General features: G+C 36.7%; 1 protein-coding gene across 1 annotated transcript in view; it reads left to right on the top strand.

Moving 5' to 3' along the window:
- Nucleotides 1-22,210, top strand: part of LEMD3 (LEM domain containing 3) — a 43,578-nt gene that overhangs the window by 18,277 nt on the left and 3,091 nt on the right. Inside the window, exons 3-10 of the mRNA XM_048300033.1 lie at nucleotides 430-496; nucleotides 7,641-7,708; nucleotides 9,577-9,656; nucleotides 9,738-9,886; nucleotides 11,648-11,749; nucleotides 12,753-12,855; nucleotides 13,068-13,246; nucleotides 19,804-19,885. Of these exons, the coding sequence (XP_048155990.1) occupies nucleotides 430-496; nucleotides 7,641-7,708; nucleotides 9,577-9,656; nucleotides 9,738-9,886; nucleotides 11,648-11,749; nucleotides 12,753-12,855; nucleotides 13,068-13,246; nucleotides 19,804-19,885 (830 nt within the window). The remainder of the gene's footprint in view (nucleotides 1-429; nucleotides 497-7,640; nucleotides 7,709-9,576; nucleotides 9,657-9,737; nucleotides 9,887-11,647; nucleotides 11,750-12,752; nucleotides 12,856-13,067; nucleotides 13,247-19,803; nucleotides 19,886-22,210) is intronic.

The following is a 22,210-nucleotide window of genomic DNA, read 5'->3' as shown; positions in this document are numbered from 1 at the left end:
AGCATGGCTTGTATGAAATGTCACTGCACATTTATAAAAAATAAAACTTATTTTTACCTAGTAGCTATCAAAAACCACCGCAAACAAAAGACTCTTCTTCTGAGTCATTTCACTAATCTCTCTGTAGTATCAAAATACTACTGAGAGTCATACTACTGAGAGTCTGTTGGTTTTTACTGGCAGATCTGTCAGAGTCCAAGTTGCAATCTAGTTTAGCTTCAATCAAGATATGAAAACTCAATGGAGTGAATACTTGGATTCAAAATCTATTGCCTGCATCATTATTGATGTGTGAGACATTACAGCTTTCTACCTGTATATGTAAACCCTGTTTTTTTCCTCATGGTATATGAAGATTTTGAGGATAAATGGAAAAAATACATCTGTACTAGTGCTTGTTTTAATATAAATATGTTTTTCTCATTCTAGGAAGGTGAAATAAGTCTCATGATGAAGAGCTTGTATGCACTTCATGATAAATTGGCACAAGTAGCAGGTAACACTTAAAAAATATTTTGATGTAGTGTTATGGCAACAGCTACAAAAAAAGTCCATGCTCAGATAGTGATTTGCAACAACTGGGTCCCTGATAGCCATTTACAGTTCCATTTTGGGAAACTCAAAATCCTGTTTCTGGTTCACTTACACTGTCTTTTTCCACCAGTGTAGCACCTTTTGTTGCAATATTTATTAATGGGATAGGCTCTTGAATATTGTGATCCTGTGTGTTTTTTGATCCAGTGTCTTAATGCTTTATTAATCTGATTTTGTTAAAAGGCTTAAATTAAATTTGCTATATATGAAGAGGACTATGTGTATTTTTTAAAGGTCATTAATTCACTATGGTGAAAACCAAAATATTTTGCAACAGTGATAAGATGGTTACTAATAAAGTAAACAGTAGTGGTTGAACAAGATTGCCTTGTTAGACAAAATGGTCCAGCTTAAGCATATGAGTTATATAGTAATGAAAAGTGCTGCTTATAGTAATGTGTCAGAGTTGGTGTTTAGGGCTAGTATTATTGAATATTCAAAGTAAAAAATAGGGTGGTTTTATCTAGAGTCGTAATGAATGCAGCTTTAAACTGCGCACGTACTTACGCATCACAGGAAATGGTGAAGTTAAGACTGTGATTGTGTCTTTGGCATCTGGTGAATGAGAGTTACAGCTGAGTCTGTGTCATGGCTATTAAGCTGTTTTTATCATCCTTGCGTATTTCACCCATAATGTGTTTAGGAGGTCTTACTGGTCTTTGTGCCAACTATTTGTTTTGCATCAGCAAGTTTTACGAAGAAGGCTATTCCATTATTATGTCAAACATGAAAAAATGTGGAAACAACTCTGTGTCAGATACGAAGCTGACAAGGTAACATGTCAAGTCTGTATAGGAAATGTGTGAGAAATTTGAGTAGCTCTGTAACACTCTTTAAATTGCAACAGTAACCTATCTTCCTGCAGAAACATTTTGTTTCCACTGTATTTACAGTGTCTGCAGTGAATAAAATAGGTGTTTGGACAAACCCCACACATTTTGGTTTGTTTGCATTGGCGAATCACAGAATGGGCAAGGTTGGAAGGGGCCGCAGTGGGTCATCTGGCCCAACCTCCATGCTCAAACAGGGTAATCCCACAGCATATTGCACAGGATTGCATTCAGACAGTTCTTGAGTATCTCCAGTGAGGGAGATTCCACAAGCTCTCTGGACAATCTGTTCCAGTGCATGGTCACCCACACAGTAAAGAAGTTCTTCCTCGTGTTCAGGTGGAACTTCTATGCGTCAGTCTCTGACCATTGCCTCTTGTCCTGTTGCTGGGTACCACCAAGAAGAGCCCAGCTCCATCATCTTGACATCCTCCCTTCAGATAATTACAGACATTGATGAGGTCCCTTCTCAGTTGTCTCTTCTTGTGGCCAAACAGGTCCAGCTCCCTCAGTCTTTCCTCATAAGAGAGATGCTCCAGTTTCTTAATCGTCTTTGTCTTCTGACATAGACCATGCTATAGCTGAGCACTCAAGGTGATTGTTGCTTTTCATTGCTTAGATCATTGTCACGCTGCTTCCCTCTGTCTTTTGAAGACTGTAACAGTTTGCTGTTTGTTCAGTGTGTCATCTGGCCCTCCAGGGGCCATACAGTAAACAATGTATTTGCATGGATGAAAAGGTTTGCACCTAATTTCTACATCCGTGAAAGAAAGGGAGTTTTCTTTATTAGCTGGGGCTTACTTCAGTTCGCATAGATGTATACAAATATTTACCTGTCTGCCTTATGAGAAAGAATTTATATGCTCCAAGATAGCTGCTTGCTTCACCAGGTCTCAAAGATGTATTAGTCTATTAGTCTATTTCTGGCCAGGAGGATCTTCAAAAGCTTCCTTTCAAAAAATATAACTATCCCTTCTGGAGAGGTGTTACTCCAGACTGGAGCTGTATTGTGAGATTACCTGGTTGCTCAGCAAAGTAGCTTTCATACAGTCTGAAGAAGGACCTAATCTTTATTTAGACAGAAATTTTCCGCAATGCCAAGTTTTTTAAGGTATGAGAGGAAGACGTCTGCCATCCATTTTTGAATACCAAATGGATGTAGGCCTGGAGCAGTATCTGGAAGCAGTTTAAAAGGCATAAAACAGAGAACGCTGCAAGGGAGATGCAGGATTTAAGAGTGTTGATCTTGTGCACAGTGCACCACTTCACAAGAGAAGTTAAGGAATATAGTTTTACTCAGAGTGGTGCTTTTCAGGTCTCTCTGTCACATACTTGGAAAAGTTTCTCTCATTTCATACTTGGCTATGAATCATTTGTTCATGTTATAACTATTAATATTAAAAAGGCAGGCTGGAAACTTGAAGTAGTCTGTTCTGTTAAGCTTTATTCAACATCTTGACTGCCATAAAGATGGTCCCCTCAAAATTTGGTTTCTAGCTCTGTTTAATAAAACAGACATTATTTTTTCTGATACAGTTTCTTGCCTTATCAACTTCAAATGGAGAGCAAGTGATGGGGCTTTTATTTTAGAAGGTAGAACATGAGGTTTTTCGAAGGAAGAAAATGTCAGAGTAACAGTTTATTAATTTTGACTTAATATACCATGTTCCAACTGTAGATACCTATTCTGGACTGTGGTGCTGTGATACGATGTCAAATTATTTAAATATCCTGTATAAAATCAGGTTGCTTTTAATGCATCACTGTTCTCAGAATTATTAGTCTGCCAAACCTACAGTGAGTAATGTCTGCCTTACAGGAAACGCAGAACTGGATGAGCAGATAATGCTTCTCCCTTGAGTTGAAGCTTGTGTGTCTGTGTTCTTGTCTTGAATGGTTTAGCCATTCTTCAAAACAGCAACTTTTTCTAGACAGTATATATTTCAGAACACTTTCTGCTAAACCAAAATATCTGCTTTTTAAAATTAGAGTTATTTCAGTGTATGTTAATTACTGGATATCTTGGTCTTTCATGGAGAGACTTCAATAGATCACATCCATTTTCAGCCAGACTTGCAAAGTGAATAAATCTAACCACTGTATTCACAAGAAGCAACCAGCTACCCATGGACATGACCCTTTCTTATAGATAAAGGGTTTTTTTAGTTAACAGTTTCTTTTGCTTGGCATTTTTCAGTGTGACGGTCTATCAGATTTAGACAGTTTCCTTCTTTTCACAGGTCCTTGAGATGCAGGGGTGAATTAGGCTTTTATATGTAATAAGGCTTACTGATAAATCCATGGCTGGAAGAAAATCCTGGCAAAATACCTAATGTTACTTAATATGAATTTCAAGTGGCAGCTACTGTATCTGATGGCTGTCACAGGCTCTCTGTTCTGTCACTCTCCTTAATCTTTGGTTTTTCAGGTAATTGATACTGTGCTGTTTCCAACCGGTTATTGAACAACTATTTAGCAAGTTCTGGTGTTCTGCAGTGTTTCTCAGCTGTTGAATTTGCCTTTGGGAGATTGGGCATTCTTACTTGCTCTTGCTCTTGGTCTGCTTCTGCTTTTTTTGAGCTCCCCACTTCAGTGTTCTGCTGCAAGTAACTTGAAAACACGAGACCTACTAAACAAATGTCTTGTGTACTGCTTGCAGTTTGTATTGGTGTCTAATATCACATCAAGCTATAAGATAGAGATCTGTGCTAAATCCACATCTTCCTTGAAATTCTAGATTTCTGCTGTATTTTGCTACCAAATGGGAAAATTATTTACAGTGTAAAGCAAATACTTCAAAGTTTTGAATATTTCTGTTGCCTGTATATGCTGCAGCTCCCAAGTTAAATGCATAAATGAAAGTCAGTTTTAAGTATTCTAGCCTGCATGGAAAAGGAGATCTGACTTGGTTTCTGTATTAGAAGCAGTTGAGACATAATAAATATTTCTTTAGAACTGAAGCTTTAGTTGCCTTTTGGTAGTACTTCTAGAATAACTTGACTTCTTAAATGGCTTGCCAAGGACACTAACATAAGTTAAAGGGTAGTTTTATGATGCTTGCTGGGATGTGCTACTTTTTGCCTCCCTACAAAAGCATATAGAAAGGTTCTTTGATTGCACTTGCAATCAGTGATCAGTGCCCAAGGACAGGTTAAGCACGAAGATCTGTGCTTTCTGTAAGCTCGCAGCAGACATTATAACAGGGGGCAGTTTTTACAAAGAGCTCAGATGTATCTTGCAGCAGACTTGTGTAAAGTTTTTTTTGCCTGTGCTTCAGTTTTATTCCTGAATATAGGGCCTCAAATGGAACAGTTGGGAAACATTTTTGGCTCAGTCTATGGAAAGTGGGTTTCCAGGCCAAGTGGTTAATGATTGCACCAAAGTTATTCAAAGTAAGCCTTCATTTGCACTATTAGCTAACGCGGTGACTGAAATGGCATATAGGAATATCCTGCTGTTGCAGTAAAACAGAAGGTTGTCTGACTTGTGAAATGCCTAACTTTCTGCAAGCTTTCAAATTCATGAGTTTCTCAGAAGAAAGCTGTTAAATGGTTCTCAGCAATAGATGTGTTGGAATGAGAAACTGCATCTCCAATAGCTTTTTGTACAAGACTGAAACTCCGTAACTCTGATTAGCTTACTTTTTTTGAGAGTGGGAGACAAGATGAAAGTGGTTTTTATTCCTCTCCCCCCTGCCCCAGTATTGCTTGAGGGAAATTTGAACTAATGGGCCTTAGACATTGTCGGATCCCAGGCAGCAAAGGTATTTTTAACAGTTAAACTTGTTCAGAGGGAATAGAGTTTGAAAAAAATTACAGCAGCAGGACTGAGAGGAAGCTGGTTTCTGAAGATGAGACCAGAAGCTGTGAAGTCAGTGTGCTGGCTGCATGCTGTGTAAACGTAATTCTTGGAAGAAGGCAAATAAGATTAGCATTAAAACTACTAAAGTAATTGAGTAGTCCCCTATCTAAGGGAGCTTCTGTCATGTTGTAAAAGGTAAATGCTGTGTCTCAAAAGGTAGAAAATCCAACATGAATCCTGCAACCTGTTTTTAAAAATTCATGTTTTTCACAATCTGTCTCCTGCTTGTGTTTGGTTTGTTTTCTTATCTGTGTATTAACCTCACCCTTTTTATTCTTTCTCCTTTATTTAAAAAATGGGCTTTTCTGCTTATCTAAATAATTAAAAGAACAACCAGAGAAAAGCTTATTAGCAGAAGGGTCTCATCCCCCTTTTCTCACAAGCTGTTTTGTTCAAAGTATGACTGACATACTTTCTCTGTATTGAAAAAAGACCCTAGAAAGACTTCAAGTCTTACCAAACAAAGGAAGAAGCTTAAACGCAGGAATACCTGTCAGACTTGCTTATATCGTACAACTTAATAGCTGATGGAAATTGTACATATGGCTTTTACAGAGATATGTTTTGGGTTTGTTGTATTTATTCCATCAGTTCTAGATTTAAAACAATATGTTTACACCAGAGACTATGAGTATGAGATACAGTTATTCCAAGTCTGCTAATCTTGAAACATGAAATCACTGATGATTACACATGTAAATTTACAGGCTGTACAGTTTATGCTGTACAAAAGGAAAGTCTGCCTAAATTATATACAAGAAAAGCCCATAACTCCAATTCAGGTGCTGAGTTCTAAAATTAGAGTGGGTTTTTGTGAAAGTGGTGTCCATTTTCAGCAGTGATCTGTCTAGTTTTGCTTTTACAGTAGAGTCAGGCACTTTGAAAGTCTTAGACGTTGCATGTTAATTTTCAAGTGAGACATCTTTAAGTTTTCTGCTCAGCACTTGATTGAAAATACATGCATGCACACGGGCTTAGTTCCAGCAGCACTTCTAGGCCAGTTAGCATATGAACACTCTTAAAAATGCTGTTTCTGTTTCTCTATGTCCCAACAGTAACAGCATCCCTTTATGCTAATATGCTTGCAAGGCCAAATTCTCTTAAATCTCTTGAAGTGTACTGAACAAAACTTCAGCAATCTGAAGACTTTGGCTTCATAGGAACATATTTCTTTGGAACTCCAAATGAATGATGCATGAAGGTGCTTCTCCATAACCTGCTAGTGTTTCCTAACTTTTGCTCACATTGCCTTGAATGTTTTGTGTAGGGAATTAATACTTGATGGTGCTCTTCTTAAATTATATTCCAACGTAAGTGAAGGTTGACATTTTATATAAGCACAAGTATCTTAAGTTTTCTTAGCCTTGCTATAGCTTTAGAAATAGTACAGCTTGGCATAGATTCAAGAAGGTAAGGCAGGCATAACCCTGAGCCAGTGAAAGACTGGGTCTGTTGTTTCCTATTTTATTGTTTTGGCACAGTAAAAGCATAGCTACAGATGCCAAGATTTAGGGGTTTTTTTAAGAAATACCAGGAAAAAAAGTGACTTGCCACTACTGACAGTTCTTCAGAAATGATGGCCTAGTGATAGATGAAAAACTGGTGTTAGACCTTTCCCTTTTCTGTATGGCTTTCTGTTGATATGAGTGTCACTACTTCGACTACTTTTTTTTGTTGCATGAATCATGTACATTTAGTTTAGCAAAGAAAACCAGGGAGATGATGGCACATTGCTCTGAGGACTGACTGTGCATATAAGTCTTACTTCCTGGCTACCTCTGCACACATTCCAAAACCACTAGGAGATGGTAAAAGCACCCGTTTCAAGCCATAGTGGGATTTTGTGCATGTGCAGGGAAGCAATGAGTTACCAGAATAACTTCGGCCAATCTAAAATGTAGTGACTTCATAGTGCCTGAAATCCTGTGGATGTATTGCAGCTGGAACTTGGTCTCTATAAAAGATAATGCAGGTTTCAGAGTTAAAGGAAATTATCTGGAAGCTGAGTCAGGGTACAGCAACTTTTATGGTAATATCCTTCTGATAGTTCTTAATGCTACCTATTGTTCTGCTTTTGGTGTAAATACCGAAATACACTTTCTGAGCAGTACATGAAGTTGTATTGATGTGATCTGTACATATGATTAGCTCTGAAAATCATCGGGATTTCTTAACTTCTTTTGAAGGAGAAATTCATGCAGAGATTTTCCCATATATTCAGTGGAACCTCTGAGAATTACTGTCCTGCTATTGCTGCTTGTGTAAATTTTGTTAACCATAAGCTTGTGTTTAGGTGATTTTATTTTATATAATGGAGTAATAAATAGATCAAAATAAAAGTTTTCATTTTACCAGGGGAACATGAATGTGGCAGCTCTGTTCAGAGAAACCTTACCGTCCAGGAGGCAGCTGCATATTTAAAAGTAAGCAAATGAGGTATTTTTCATTGGTTGTATAGAAGATTTGTATAAGTTACAAATTTTAAGGCCTGGTTTCATGTCCAATGTATTGACTAAAATTTGACTTAGTATTGAATATTATTTGGAAATGTTTGGAATTGATGACTTTAACACATGCTACATGTGATTTTTTTTTGGGGATGTAGTGAGCATTTGAGGAGAGGGAGGGTGAAAGAAACTGGCTTAATGAAATGAAGCAATGAAAGTGTAGCTAGTAGTGCTTCAATGACATGCAGGGCTTTTTTCTCTTTCATTAAAACACCAGGACATGATTTGGATTGATGGAAATAGTTGACCAATATGAAAATAATAAATGTATAAAACTCAAATATCTAGAAGCTTCTCCAGAAATACTGGTTTTTGAGACTTAGTGGAAAAGGATACTGTTTTCCTTTCTTTGTGCAGAAAGGTTGATGTGTAGATCTGTGCAAGGAGCCTGACAGGCAGCAGCTGTTTGGAGAGGCCATTCATTGATGCTTTAAATAGAAATGGTCAAAAAAAGGCCTTTTTGTTAATTTGATCACTGTGCAGTACTATGAAATCCCACTCTCTGTCATTCCCCTGCCTCACTCCCCAAATAAAAGATGACTCTTTCCTTGTCTTGACAGCTGTAGGGTTTATTTTAGCCCATGCTGGTGTACCCTTCAGTGAAAAACTACTTGAAGCTTTTAAGAGGCAGAGAGCCTAAGATTTCTTTGACTGGATGGGGAGGAGCTAAGCTGATGTATTTAATATACAAATGCATAGAAAATTTACATTTTGGCAAACCTTTACATAGTAGACAAAAAGGGGCAATTCTTTAGAGCATCCCGAAGAAGCTGCTAACACTGGTTTATGGTTTGGCAATAATAATCTACATCTGTTAAAACCAATGCATTGTGGAAAAAATTAAGGTGATGCCCTAGAACTGATTGTCTTGCCTATCCGTTAAGCTGAAAGAATGACAGCTGTTACCATAACTGTTTTAGCTCTGCTAGGAAGCTCAAATTTAATAGGAAAATTTGTTGCTTTGTAGGAAGTCTTATTTAACCCTACAGTTGCTATGCAGAATTTCTGTGTTCAGTGATAAAATTTTCAGTACTTCAATCTCAAAGGTAAAATAAAACCGTCACTGTCTTTTCTTAAGTACTTATGCTTGAATTCTAGGCCAGTTACATTATGTGAGGTTCAAAGGAAGTATGAAAATAAAACTTTTTGGGGACTATAATTTCAAATACAGCAATAACTTCCGTTTTCACTTTTCTCTTTCTGCAAAAGAACATGCAAGGTGAGCTATGGAGAAAGCCTTAGCTCAGATAGCAGCGAATGTTATCCTGTTAAGAGTTGATATCAAATAATTTTAGAAAAAAGTCAATGTCTTTATAATGTCAGTTCTTGATCTACAAACACTGGATTTTTTTCAAAATATCAGTTAAAACTATATTTACTCAAGCTTCTTAAAAAAGAATGGAACATGGAACTGCTTTTATAGGAGGCATTTCCAGTGGAGTTTGGATCTAGTTGGAGTTCTACTCTCAGAGTCGATTTCCAGTGATCGCCGCCTAGTGGCTGAATAATTTTTTTTTTGCTCTAGGTTAGAGTTGTAAATAGAACAGTGAATGTGGCTTGGCTTTTCAAACAGTCCTTAGTTTGAGGGATGCTGGTGAGTCTGAGAACTGCTCCTAGCATAAATAGATTTACTTTATGCAGGGAGCACCTACTCAAAATCTGAAAAATCAGGAATGAAGTAGCATAGTTTTGACTACTAATCTGTGCAGTTACCTGAGTTTTATTTTGGCATTATAACTTCCTGGTTATTTATGAAATTACTCATTAATATTGTATTTTGACAGAATTTAGATCCAGAATATGAAAGTGTACTTAACACATCATTACAATGGATCTTGAATAGTGGGGAAGATGTTGGCATAAAGTAAGTGGTGTTTATTTCTTAACTTAATTTCTTTTAAGAGAATGTATCCTTTTTCATAACTACTGTGCGTTTTTTGAATAGGTGTCTCAGCAATGACCCTAATGAGATGGATGTCACTAACGTGACAGATGTGAAGTATCTGGAATCCACTAGTCCAAAGATGTCTTTCAGGTGTCGTTTTCGCCGTGCATTTGTTAATGTAACTCACAGATTATCAATATTGCTTTGGGGTAAGTTAATAAAGCAGTCAGCCTTTTTTTGTTGTAACTCGTATTTATCTAAGTGCACAGGGAAAAGCATGTTTAGAGAAAGTTTTTATTCAACCATAAAACTTAGCATTTCTGTTGGTATCTTGATTCAGTTGGGGTTTGATTTGCATTTCTGTTGCACCACTGTATTTCCACACTTGTTGTTATCATCTGCTTCTTTAGTCGGCTGAACATACTCATTCCTTGGGAAATATGTCTTTTTCCCTGCCAGAGCAATATCTTGTGGCTTTCAAAAGTTCCATGTTGAACTGATGAGAAAAAGCAAAATGTTCAGTAAAAAGATGATAGCCTTAATTTTTAGGATATTTCTCTGTTGTTCCAGGAATTTTAAAAAGTAACTGCAGAAAAGATGATCTTCCTAGTTAGGAAAAGTTGGATATCCAACATGGTTATTACCAAAAATTTTTATCTCTAAGAATGTGTTGTAAAAAAATGTATCTAATCCTTCAGTAAGACTAATTAATTTAGTCCGTAATAGTTCTCTAATTAAGTTTCAAATTCCTCCCAAGTTTATTTAATTCTGAACCATACTGAAAACTATGCAGCATAAAAATAGGGTACAGCTGAGTACAGATACTTCACTCCTTTCCATGTGGCTGGATAGAAATATTGAAAATGGAGAGTTCATCTCATACTTATTGAACATTTAAGAAATTGTTTATCCCAGTTTCTTAACAATCTCATGTTTATGAGTGAACACTCGAGACTGCCTTCACTACTCTTTTGATGAACCAAAAGAATCAAATGCAGTCTGTCCCAGATTGCTGTCTTTCTGGTAACAGTCAATATGAGGACTGAGTTGGGATGTGGAGATGAAAATCAGTATCTAAGTCAACCACTGGTCTCAGTCATGCTGAGCAAATTGCCTCATGTCTCACGCGTAATTAACGTCACTATGGGGCACCTTGTAAAAAGTAAAGTACTGCATAAATGTTAGATGTGTTGCCATTAACTAACACTCATTTTGGCCTAAAATGATGTCCATCAGTCTCTTTGATATATCTGCTAACATTGCCTTGGAGTCAATGATACATGAAACAAACCATGTAACTATAATTTGTGTATATGTGGGTTTGAGTTACATTTTCTTATATTGTTAATTGATCACAGGTGTAGCATTGCTTTCAGCCCCACAGAAGAAGGACCAAGATCTTTATTTTCACCTATGCTGCTGACCTTCCTAACCAGATTGTCATTTTTGGGAATAATATTAAAAATAATAGAAAAAGGGTATAAAGTACTTCGTTGCAATAAGTACAAATCTGTAGCTGAACTGAAGCAGCCCAAGTTAATTTGTTTTGACGGGGATATCTAATGCATGTGACTTGCCTATGATTAGAAAATATTGTGCATTTTAAAATCATAATATGTTCTGAATTGTCAGTTTATGTGACTTTTAATTTGACTTCTAATTTTCCCAATATAATTGTTCAACTATTTCTGTTCAAAAATGGGTAAAATTTCAAATCATAGTTCTGGGATACTAAGCTGTTCCTAGAAAAATGAAATTTTTTCTAGAAGTAACTGCTTTTCAAAGTGGAAGAGTTTGTGTTTCTGTGTTAGAGTATAAAATATGGACTGCAAGCACAGTGTATTTCACTAGCTTTGGAATGTACAGTGCTTGTTAGGTAGTTCAGTATAGTTCTGAAGTATGCCCTGTAAACTTTGTTAAATATCCAATGCTTTAATGCTGTTTAAAGAGTATTATGCATGTTAATGCAGGTATAGCAATGGTTTGGGCAGTCTTACACTACATGAAATACCGTTGGGCAAAAGAGGAAGAAGAAACAAAGCAGATGTATGATATGGTGGTGAAAATCATAGGTATGGCTTCTTGAGTTGTGTCTGATGTATCTGTATCAGCTTTGTATAAGCTTTCAAAGTACTGGCCTTAATTCAGTTATGTGTCTTCCCGTTTACTAGTCACTTGTCAAGCTGTCAGAGTTCTTGGTCCAATGTGTGATTCATGTGGGTTTTTTTTCTTTTTTTTTTTTTTAATACCCCATCCTTTAAACCTAGTCAAAGCTTTTGATGTAAAGCTTGTGATTTGTGGATTACATCAATATGGCTACAAAGTTGCCAATGATGTGGTTGTATTTTGTCCTACTATTGAATAAAGATATAAATGTGATGTTTGTTTACTGAAGTATGGTGACATGTTGCTTTCTGTATCTGATTTTTCAGCTAACTTTAGTTAAAATATCCACTTTAAAAATGTGTGGTAGCTCTCAATACCATCCTTAATAGTTTTTCATAGGAAAAGCAGCTTTTTAGTCAGTTACTTTGAGCAGAAATAATATTACTAAAATAGTGTGCATAACTGAGCTCTGAAATCCCCTCTTTCTGCTTGAAGCCACAGTGTTTGCAGTAAGTTGTGTTTGTAATTTTTAAGCTCTTACTTAAGTTGTTCTATTACTTTAATTTATGGTAGTCACCATAAATACAGAGATGGTAGAGAAATCAGAACTGTTCTATTTTAACCGTGTTCCTGCCTTTTTTGTTGGCAAATCAAGTTTTGTTGAGGTGGAAGGAAAGCACTTTATTTTCAAAGATGGCCATCTTTGGTAACATTTAAAAGTACCAATCAACAGTAACTGTAAGAACTCTCTTCCTTTACTTCAAAGTTATTTGGGATACATAGTTGCACAGTGTGTTAATTTGCTTAAAAATGGTTTGGAGAAAACAATGTTTCAAAATGCCAAAAAACCTAACTACTGAAATTGGGAAGGGTGTTCAGAGTAGCTGTTAGTTGCCAGAATTGATACTTTCTTAATGTTTGCATGAACTACATAGTTACCAGTTTGGTTTCTTTTTATGGTGTCCTCAGATGTTCTAAGAAGTCACAGCGAGGCATGTTCAGAAAATAAAGAGTTGCAGCCTTACATGCCAATTTTACATGTGCGTGATTCTCTAATCCCACCTCAGGACAGGTACGTTCTCACTAGAAGTACTGAAAGGAGGGAAAACCAGTAAAAATAAATTGGTCAATTAACTTCATTTCAGTAGATTGCACAGTGTCATATTTTGGAGATTCCTATTGACATAGGTGGGAGGAAGAGCACTGGATTTCTCTTACATGCTGGATGTCAACTATGCAGGTTGTTGTAATGCTAACTTTGTAATTCTTGCTTCAATTTTTAAGGAGGAAGATGAATAAAGTCTGGAACAGAGCAGTTGACTTTCTTGCAGCAAATGAATCTAGAGTTCGTACAGAGACACGAAGAGTAGGTGGTGCAGAGTTCTTGGTTTGGAAATGGATGCAACCTTCTGCAGCGTGTGACAAGATTTTGGTAATACCATCAAAAGTGTGGCAAGGCCAAGGTACTGAAGTTATATTTTGCAACTATAATTGTCCTAATTTCTGCATCTAACTTACTAATGGTACTCTGCTGCTTGAACATGAAAGGCTTGTTTTCTCTCATGCATTTAAGGATTGTTATGAACTGTCAGTGCTATTTCTCTATTATCTTATTATATAGACTTTACTTTTTTGTGCATTGTGTCTGCCTTTTTTTCAAGGGAAATGAGCTTTTCTCCTACAGATACTGCAGAAATATGCAGTGGGCATTTAGCCAAATTGAGTTACTTCTTCCTTTTTATGAATTAAAAAAAAAATACTCCTTAGTTTGTCAAATTCTGATGTGCCTTACACTTACTGGAAGTAATGTAACTGGTTGCATCTGACAGCAGGTAAATTGGATCTTGCAGACTTGAGTTTCCTATTGTTAAGTTATCAATTGGGTGCCTAAAGACAAAGTTAGGAGGAAGAGATGTTTATTTTGAAAGGGAAACTGCTGGGACAAAAGACTCCTCAACTAGGAAAACTGCATTTGGAGCATCTAGTAGTGTCAGATATTCTAGCTCTGTCATAAATGTTTTTCTACACTGCATTTGTTTTTCAAACTCTGTGGTGTAAAGCATTTGCATTAATAGAGAAGGCAGTTGTCATACATGGATTTTGCAGTGGTCTGTCACTTTTCAGCTGTATTGTGAAACCAAGTAGCAAGAATCTAGTGGGTTTGCAGTTGCATGTCTGCAGTGGTCATATTTTATTAGTTTGTTTTCTTTTTACCTTTCTTCATGTTAAGCTTCAGGTTTTGGTTCGCTCTTTTTTTTGGTCAATGAAGAATTGAAACCGTAAGACTTGACTTCTGGTTTGCGATTGAAAAAGAAGGGTTATTTCTATCTCTGCCTGACTGTGAAAGTAAATAATATCATTATATACTTCTCAGACTTAGACTACTGGTTTTAGCATTATGTTTCTCCTTTTAGATAATTCATTAAAAATGAGGGCTGCTTTTTAAAAAATATTGTGTGAATGCTACTGCAGGTTTGCGGTTCTGTGGTCATTGTTTTGCAGTAGCAGTAATGTGACATTCTGCTGTGACAACTGTATTGCTTGATTTCTCAATTTCTCAGATTTTTCATTAGTAAGATCTGTATATGAGCTTTATTACAAGAGTTGCGGAACCTTTTCTTTCCAGGACATTGTACATTAGGGATGTGCAAGTGGTTTAGTTGAAATGCAGAAGTGGTGGGTTTTGTCAACACTATTTCTGTTCCATCTCTGTAGTAGTCATGACTGAATTTCAAGCACTAAAACTGAACACAGCTTCTGCAAGCTATATATGTATATTATAAATCGGAATCTTCTACACAGTGTATTGTTCAATACAGGCTGTGAAACATCATGCTCTAGTTCCAATTTACTACTCATTTGCTCTCAGTTTTTCTTGTTCTGTTTGATTGCAGTATAAATCACTCCATGACATTCTGTCCTGTATTAGAAATCAGATTGGATTCTCCTCACCTGGTAGACTCCTCAGTGTGATAGCTCAGGAGGTGCTTTGCTACTTGGAATATACATTCCAGACTGTAAACAGAACAGAAATCTCCAAAACTTCCTAGAAAGAACAGCTGCTGTAGTAGCTAGTGTTACATACCATCCCAGTTTGAGCATCTGATACCTACTTAAGCAAATACTGCAAATGTGGACAGAATAACTTAGTGTCTCAGCAGTAGCTTTTTATCTGTATGTTGCTTAGCGTATGCACTTAAGACTCTCTCTTTTCTGTTGAATAGGATGTATCAAAATCCATTCTGTTTCAGTCCTTTTAATTGCAGTTTTCCTAGTTTTTTTATTATGTTTGAAGTTTAGCAGAGATCTTCGAAGAACTGAAATTGCATACTTTAGCTCTAACAGAAGGGCGTGGAAATGGGGTGGCTGAAATGATTATTTGGGCTCTTGACAGTCAGCAGGCAAAGGCAGTTTTCACATGCAAAAGTGTTTTCTATTTTGCCCTCCTTGGGTTCAAATGACTGTTGGAAATAGTTCCATTGCATAAGTCTCATGCTTTTTGCACAGCTAATTCTTTCCTGATGTTAGAAATTCTACACGTATGTATCGCTTTCTTTCTTGAAAGTATACGTTAACTGGAATGAAGTTCATACTCTAGTTCTGACACTTGAATGTAGAAGTTCAAGCATAAATCTAAATACTCTTCAAGACTGCTATGCCCTGAACAGACTCAGCATACAGAAAATCATAATGAATTCTTGGGTCTGAATCTTGTGAATAAATTTCAAGGTTACAATTTTTTAACCATCTGAGATTTGGTAGTGCTCTGCAGCAGAGCACAGCACCTGAGCATGTGCAATTGAAGAAGAAACCCTTTTCAGAAATACCTGTCGGCGTATACAAGGATATCCATAAACGGTAGTGTGCATTTTAACTGTGGAACCTGTGGCTTGCAATGTCTGCTGTCTCTTAGCAGCATGTTTAAGCATCACTGTGACATTTTGTCCAGTCCTTCAGGATGCAGCCTGTGTTTTGACAGTTTGGTTTGGTATTTTTTACTGGATTAGAATAAATTCTGGTGCCAATCCTTAGAAATGTTATCTACTGGATACAGTAGATTTATTAAAAAGAAAATGGTAGGTAAGCTCATTGTAGGATGGACAAATGTGATGTTTTGAAAACAATGTTCAAGAGAATAGTCAACTGAGAAGCAATCTTGATCATATCAAGCGATTTAATTAAATCAGTGGAGAGAGCCCTACATTTCTAGTGTATTCAGTTTGCTTTTGAAAGAGCAGATACAATTTCCTATCATGCCTTTGATAACTGGAACTCTGAAGAAAACTAGGTAGGCAGGGCTGCAGTGTAGCTAAGCTAACAGCAGAAGCTAAAGTTCCTTGACAGCTCTGGAGATGAGATAAAGAGGTTCTCTGAAGTACCACATCTAGGGTGATATTTCATCCTGCAGCATGGAAGATAACCTGTTACCTTTTGTGAATGACACCCCTCCTCCCTGTCTTGTGAGAACATAATCCTTTCTCGAAACAAAAACAATCAAACAAAAAAACCCCCAAACTACAATTCTAGTCTTAACTATTGCAAGAAAACTGGATTTCATACTGCTTGTAAAATTCTGTATCCATCCTGTATTTGTCTTCTATAGCTGAATTAGCTACATAAACCTCGATTCAACCATACTTTTCTCTTTGGTAAGATTTTCATTTCAGTATCTTCCATGTGTATTAAAGAACCTTATGTTACGTGAAAGGGCATAATTTCAATATTTTCAGGTAATTTTTTCCTCCTTTTGTTCTTGTCTTTGATAAGAAGGGTTAGTACTTAATAAATGACAGTGATTCATGGCTTAACTTTGAAAAAGCCTGTTCTTAAGAAACATGGTTACCTATATTTGATGCAAGTCTTCAGCCTTAACAGGTTCATCAGATTCGCATCTAGAGATCCATTGGGCTGTCTTGTAACCCATGGTGATTGTACTTGGGAATTCCATTAGCAATAATATATTAGTAATTCAAGGGGCATAGAAAGCAGTATTACAATCTCTTCTATGTTCAGTTTGAAGCCAGTGGAAGAGACATTTCTTCTGTAATAGACACAGTCCAGTCACAGTGAAAAAGGGTTGACAAAAGCACACGTTTTTAGCTGCTGCTGCTCTTTGAATCTGGAATGATACAGTGATATTCAGTTTAAGGTAGTAAAACAAAGTACATTATGAATGAAATAAAAAGTAGCTTCCTTTTCTTGAAAGTGCTCAGTAATGCCCAAGGGGAATTTATGAGAGTCGTGAATTTTTTTTCTGCCAGTGACTTACTGCACAAAGTTGTGCCTCTGCTTTCCTATTTCATCTCTACCTTTTTAATTTCATCTTGTATTACTCTTGAGACCTGTGTAGAAAAAGGCGTGAGATGCTTATTTAATCAGCATGTAGCTTAGACTGTTGTCCTGTAAGAATGTCTGCTTATGCCCTTAATGAGAGTATTTTGTATGCTCCACACCAAAGTAACTTTTCAAATAATTAGTATTGTATTCTGAACAGCTTTGTCACTGAAACTTTCTCTTTTGGGGGAGGGGGAGAATCAGTTGTTACAGATATGTAATGAAGAGACATCAGTTAACTATGCTATATGGAGTTTTGCTGTGTAGGTACAGCATTAACTTGGCTGTGTCTTCTCTAAGCTCCCCTTCTGGTGCCATTTCTGGTATACATGTTAAGGCTTATTACTGTTCTAGCGTTAATTTCATACCTCACTGATTTCCACAGTAGTTTTTTTCCCTTACACATGAAAAGTTGCAAAAATTACTTCTAATTTACCATGATTTTGAAAAGTTTTTTTGAGAAAAAAACAGAGCTCATCTTTATTTTCATATGCTTCACTGCCCTGGGCACACTTGCTGTACCAGTAGGATGTTGCATTAAGTTGGTAGCAGTTTAGTCTTGTGCTGGTGGTATGCTCTGGCTGAAGTTACCTCAGTAAGCACCTGAGATCTTCTAGTCAAAAGGACATCAAAATTATTAGAAACTGGAACAGGCAAAGCTTGGTTTATGTAGGTAACTACACTAAAGGGTGAATTCCCCATTCAGTTACTTTCGGATAGCTCAGTGATGTAGCCGCTGCTGTAAGTATCAGTATGGATTTTTTTTTTAGTTATAAACAGCTTGCAGAAACATTGATCCTCTGGGTCTAGGGTCTCTGCAAATAACCTCATTATTCTTTATCCTTGGATTGAAACCATGTGCTGAATAAACCTAGTTATAGACAATCAGCACATAATTTCCTCAACCCCACACCTTTTCAGGTCCAGGTCCTTGACTAGGCTACCCGAGATCACCTTCTCCAGTATAGTGTGGTGCCCCAGTGTACAATGCGCTGGTGACATTTCATCCCCCCCTTGATCTACTGGAGCTAACCTACATGGGCAAGGTAGGTCCATATATTTTTCAATGTTGCTTAGTTCTGTAAAGTTTTTATTGTATACCCTATATATAATTTCTAATAAGGGGCAAAAAACTTTACAAAACCAAGTGCTATTGAAAAAGGACTTGTCCTTAAACTATAGGCAGCTCAGAGATAGATACAGTGTCACCAGCATATTTAGAAATCCATTCCCAAGAAAAAAAAGACAGTTGTTACAGGTGTTGGTGGCTTGCACTCTGTGTGCATGTGTGTTCTAATAAGAACATTTTTAGTTATTTGTGGAACTTGCAGTAGGTTTGATATTAGAAATGGAGGCTAAGTTTTATTATTTCTAGTTGGTAATTGTATTTTATTTTTTTGTCTTGGGAATTTACATAAGAAGCAAGTTTTCTATGCCATATTTCCAGGCAGTGAATTTTCTCTTGGTTAGTGCTTGTCTTTCACAAGCAGTGTCTTCCACATGACTGAATTTTATCTGTGTGACACGGTTTTTGTTTGGGTGACATACAGAAGAGCAGTAGTGTTCACATATTTTGGATGTACTTGCAAGGTTTTAAAAGATCAGCAGTAAGAAGTGCAGACATCTGCCCAAAACAGAGACTTCTAACCCTTGGAATGTAACATCTTGAATATGTCAAATTTTTCTAAAGTAGGGGTTGCAAAGGAGAAGCGTTAGCAGCAGTTTGGAACATCATTTTATCTTGCTGAGATTTTGAATCTTAATGTTTTAACTCTTGAATATACTTATCTTGATCTTCAAAGTAAAACTTCCTTCATGCCTTGAAAGCTGTTTTCCTAGGCTATCCCCTTTCATTTCTGTTGCTGCTTTGTTAGCCCTTCTCAAGGCATGGAGCTGCCTTATCTGAATCTGAAGTGCTCCTTGATTCTTTTTCTCATGGTACAGTCTTCTGTTGTGACTCCCACAAGTAGAACTTGTGACCTTTAGAGAATTTAATATTTATTTTAGAATTTCAGAATGTATTTCATGGCAGCATTCAGCTTTGATTTACTGTTATTTTTGATTTTCATTTTTCTTCTTACATCTGTTTTATCCTCTGATATGTTTCATTTCAGATTTTTAGAAGCTTCTGATCATGTGTGGTCATTTAGGGCTACAAAAGCCCTGTCCTTGTAGAGGTTCTTGACATGTTACTGCACTACAGACGCAATGCAACATCCATCTTAAGGTCTCCCTATTTGCTAGCCAGATGGGTAGCAAATTGCCGCAAAAGTGGAAGAAATGAAAGTTCATCAGGCAGTTAGAACTGAATGGTTAACTTGCAGTTCCAAAAACCTACTCCAGGTTTTACATATATGTGTCTTTTCATGGAGATAGAAAGCAAATCCTTTCTTTTCAAGGATATGGTATTTTTTAAAATATCCTGAATTCCTTCCATGTGGCCTGGATATAAGAGAGTGCCTTAAATGTAAAAGTTTTAAATACAGAAAATTCAACTAAATATGGTATGTATTCTTCAGTGTAGTAGAAGACTGTGCAAAACTTGATCTGCTTGAATTCTTTCATATATGAAGGAAACTTTCTTCTGAGTAAAACTAGAAAGGTATTAATGTATAAAGTTGACACTTCTTAACTCAATGGTATTATGCCTGTCAATAATTCGTATTGAATTTATTTTTCTTTTTAGCATTTCATCTAGATAGAAGAAATTCACCACCGAACAGCTTGACACCGTGTCTAAAGATTCGCAATATGTTTGATCCAGTTATGTAAGTAAAACCAGTCATCTATCTGTATTTCTGTATTCTTTTGGAGGAGTCCGTTTCTTTCCTCTGAAAGGGGTTTGGAAGAAGTGAAGAAACATGAACATGTTAAAACAAACATACGGGTTATAAAAAAAATTTTTTTTCTCTTAACATCTATGAGAAGACAAAAAAAAAAATCTTAACTGTCTGTCTTCTGTCCCTCGTTGGATTGCTCTGTATCTTTGGCTCACTCCTTCAAGGATGTGGCATATAGGCAAACTATTTGGAGCAATGACTGATCTTTCTCTATTAATTAAATTTGTAAATGTTCAATTGTATCAGCTGACAGAGGAGACTCATGTGGCCCGACAACAGATTATAAGTTTTTAAAGTATTGTTAAGTATTCTGGAGTATTTGGACTGTTACAGAGCTTGCACAGTTTGCATTTAAAAGGCTGAATTTAAATCACTTATTACTTTACGGCACTGTGACTGCCTAATTTTGAAGCAAATGGATTTTTGTAGTGGGAACAAATTAGTCTTGAGTACTGGTTTCTAATGCTCATGTAATTCTCATAATTCTAAAGTATGTAGTGTGTATGAATGAATAACAAGCCTTGTTTCTCATACCAAGAGTTAAGGAAAAATAATTAATTTTTTTGGTAGTCTTTGAAATCTTCATCCGCTCCACTATTCTGTTATATCCTCTTTGGCTCTGGATCATGGTAGGAGTTGGGAACTAACACACAGGTTATGCCAGATAATCCTGTCCAATCTTTGAAGTCTCTTTGTCCACTGTAAAGAGATACAGGGAATCCAGTAACTTCTCTGGAGTAAATTATTCCTCAGTGTGATTATACAAGGGAAAAATGAAGATTCTGTGTCTTAGAGGGTAAATAGTTGGGACTGAAGAATATAAGAAATTGAATGGAAAATAAACCTATTGATTAGGACAGGGAGGAACAGGAAATAGGGGTGGACATCACAGTATGGACACAAGTGATTGCAAGGTTTGGATGTATTTCTTCAGCCTTTTTTCTAACCACACCTAATTACTTCAGTTCCTTGCTTTGTTAACTGAAAAGCTGTTAGCTAATTTGGCTGGGGACAGTGTTACCCCTAGACCAGAGAAGTACTCTAAAAACCTTTTCTCAAGGGCTTTGAGACTTAATGACTGGTCGAAGACACCAGGTTCTGTGGCTTCTGTAGTAATTTTCGGGTTGCAGTAGGGCAAGCAAGACTGAAATTTTAGGTGTTGTTCTTGAAGCAAATTGATCCTCCTGTAGGATGATTAAATAAAACATGAGATTTACAGAGAGTTTTAAGTGAGATCAACATCCTTATTGTCCTTGCTTCAAAAAAGACTTTGTGAGCTATACTGGTTAGTCTGAGTGGTACTAAAATAAGTCCGTTCCTGAAGCTTCACTGTAATATTTATTGGTATGTTGTATTGGCTACTTTCCTGTTTCAGAATGTTAGCAGTTCAAAATGCCTTCTGTTAACGGAACTAATTACTGAGATGTTATTTTTGTCAGAACAATCTCCCTTTTTAACCTATATCTTTGCTGTAAGCCTCAGTGTTTTTCAGTACTGACCCAGTCCATGCCCAACAGGTGCATTAAAAAGCCCCCACATTAATAGACTGGGAGTTGTTGTGTTTTGACACTTGTCTTTAATGTCTATGTCCAGTCAGCTGTTTTGAACATTGCGACTTCTAATACATTGACTTTTTGTAGACCTTTTCTTTTGGAATTTGACCTAGCTCCATTACTGGACTGCTGGGTTATAGTTCATAGTGGGATACTTCCTCCAATTCCATCTTGTACTCCCTAGCCCATTCCTCTTCTGTGAGCTGTCTTTCAGAGAACTGTTGCTCAGGGAAATAACTGCTAGAGTATGATAAGAACTATCTTAAAGAAAACACAGACACAAACAAAAATCCAAAACCCTCAGTGCAAGACAGACTGTATTATTAATCTGCTTGTGTCATTAGAGGAAGGAGGCTTATGTTCTTGTCCCAGATCTGAAAGGGATGAATACTTTCACTGACCACCTAAAACACAGAATGTTTTTGTGATTAGATTGTCAAGTATTGTTTTGATGTTTGCTGTGGGTACAAGGTATGTTTAACAAAACTAGTTTTAGCTGCTCTTTAAGTGACTGTATATTAACAATAATGACTGAATTCTTTTCAGTGGTATACCAGTAGCTGTTAGAAGCAGCCCCATGAAAGAGGTCTTTTTTCTTGACTGGAGAATCATCTAGGGAATATACCAGTTAATTTGTTTTTATTAATGTTAGCACAGCAAATAATCATCTTTCTACTGCCAAAAGTCAGGACACATATCA

This window comes from Corvus hawaiiensis, chromosome 4, assembly GCF_020740725.1.
Source record: "Corvus hawaiiensis isolate bCorHaw1 chromosome 4, bCorHaw1.pri.cur, whole genome shotgun sequence".
NCBI classification, from domain to species: domain Eukaryota; kingdom Metazoa; phylum Chordata; class Aves; order Passeriformes; family Corvidae; genus Corvus; species Corvus hawaiiensis.
This window is presented reverse-complemented; position numbering and strand designations above follow the sequence as displayed.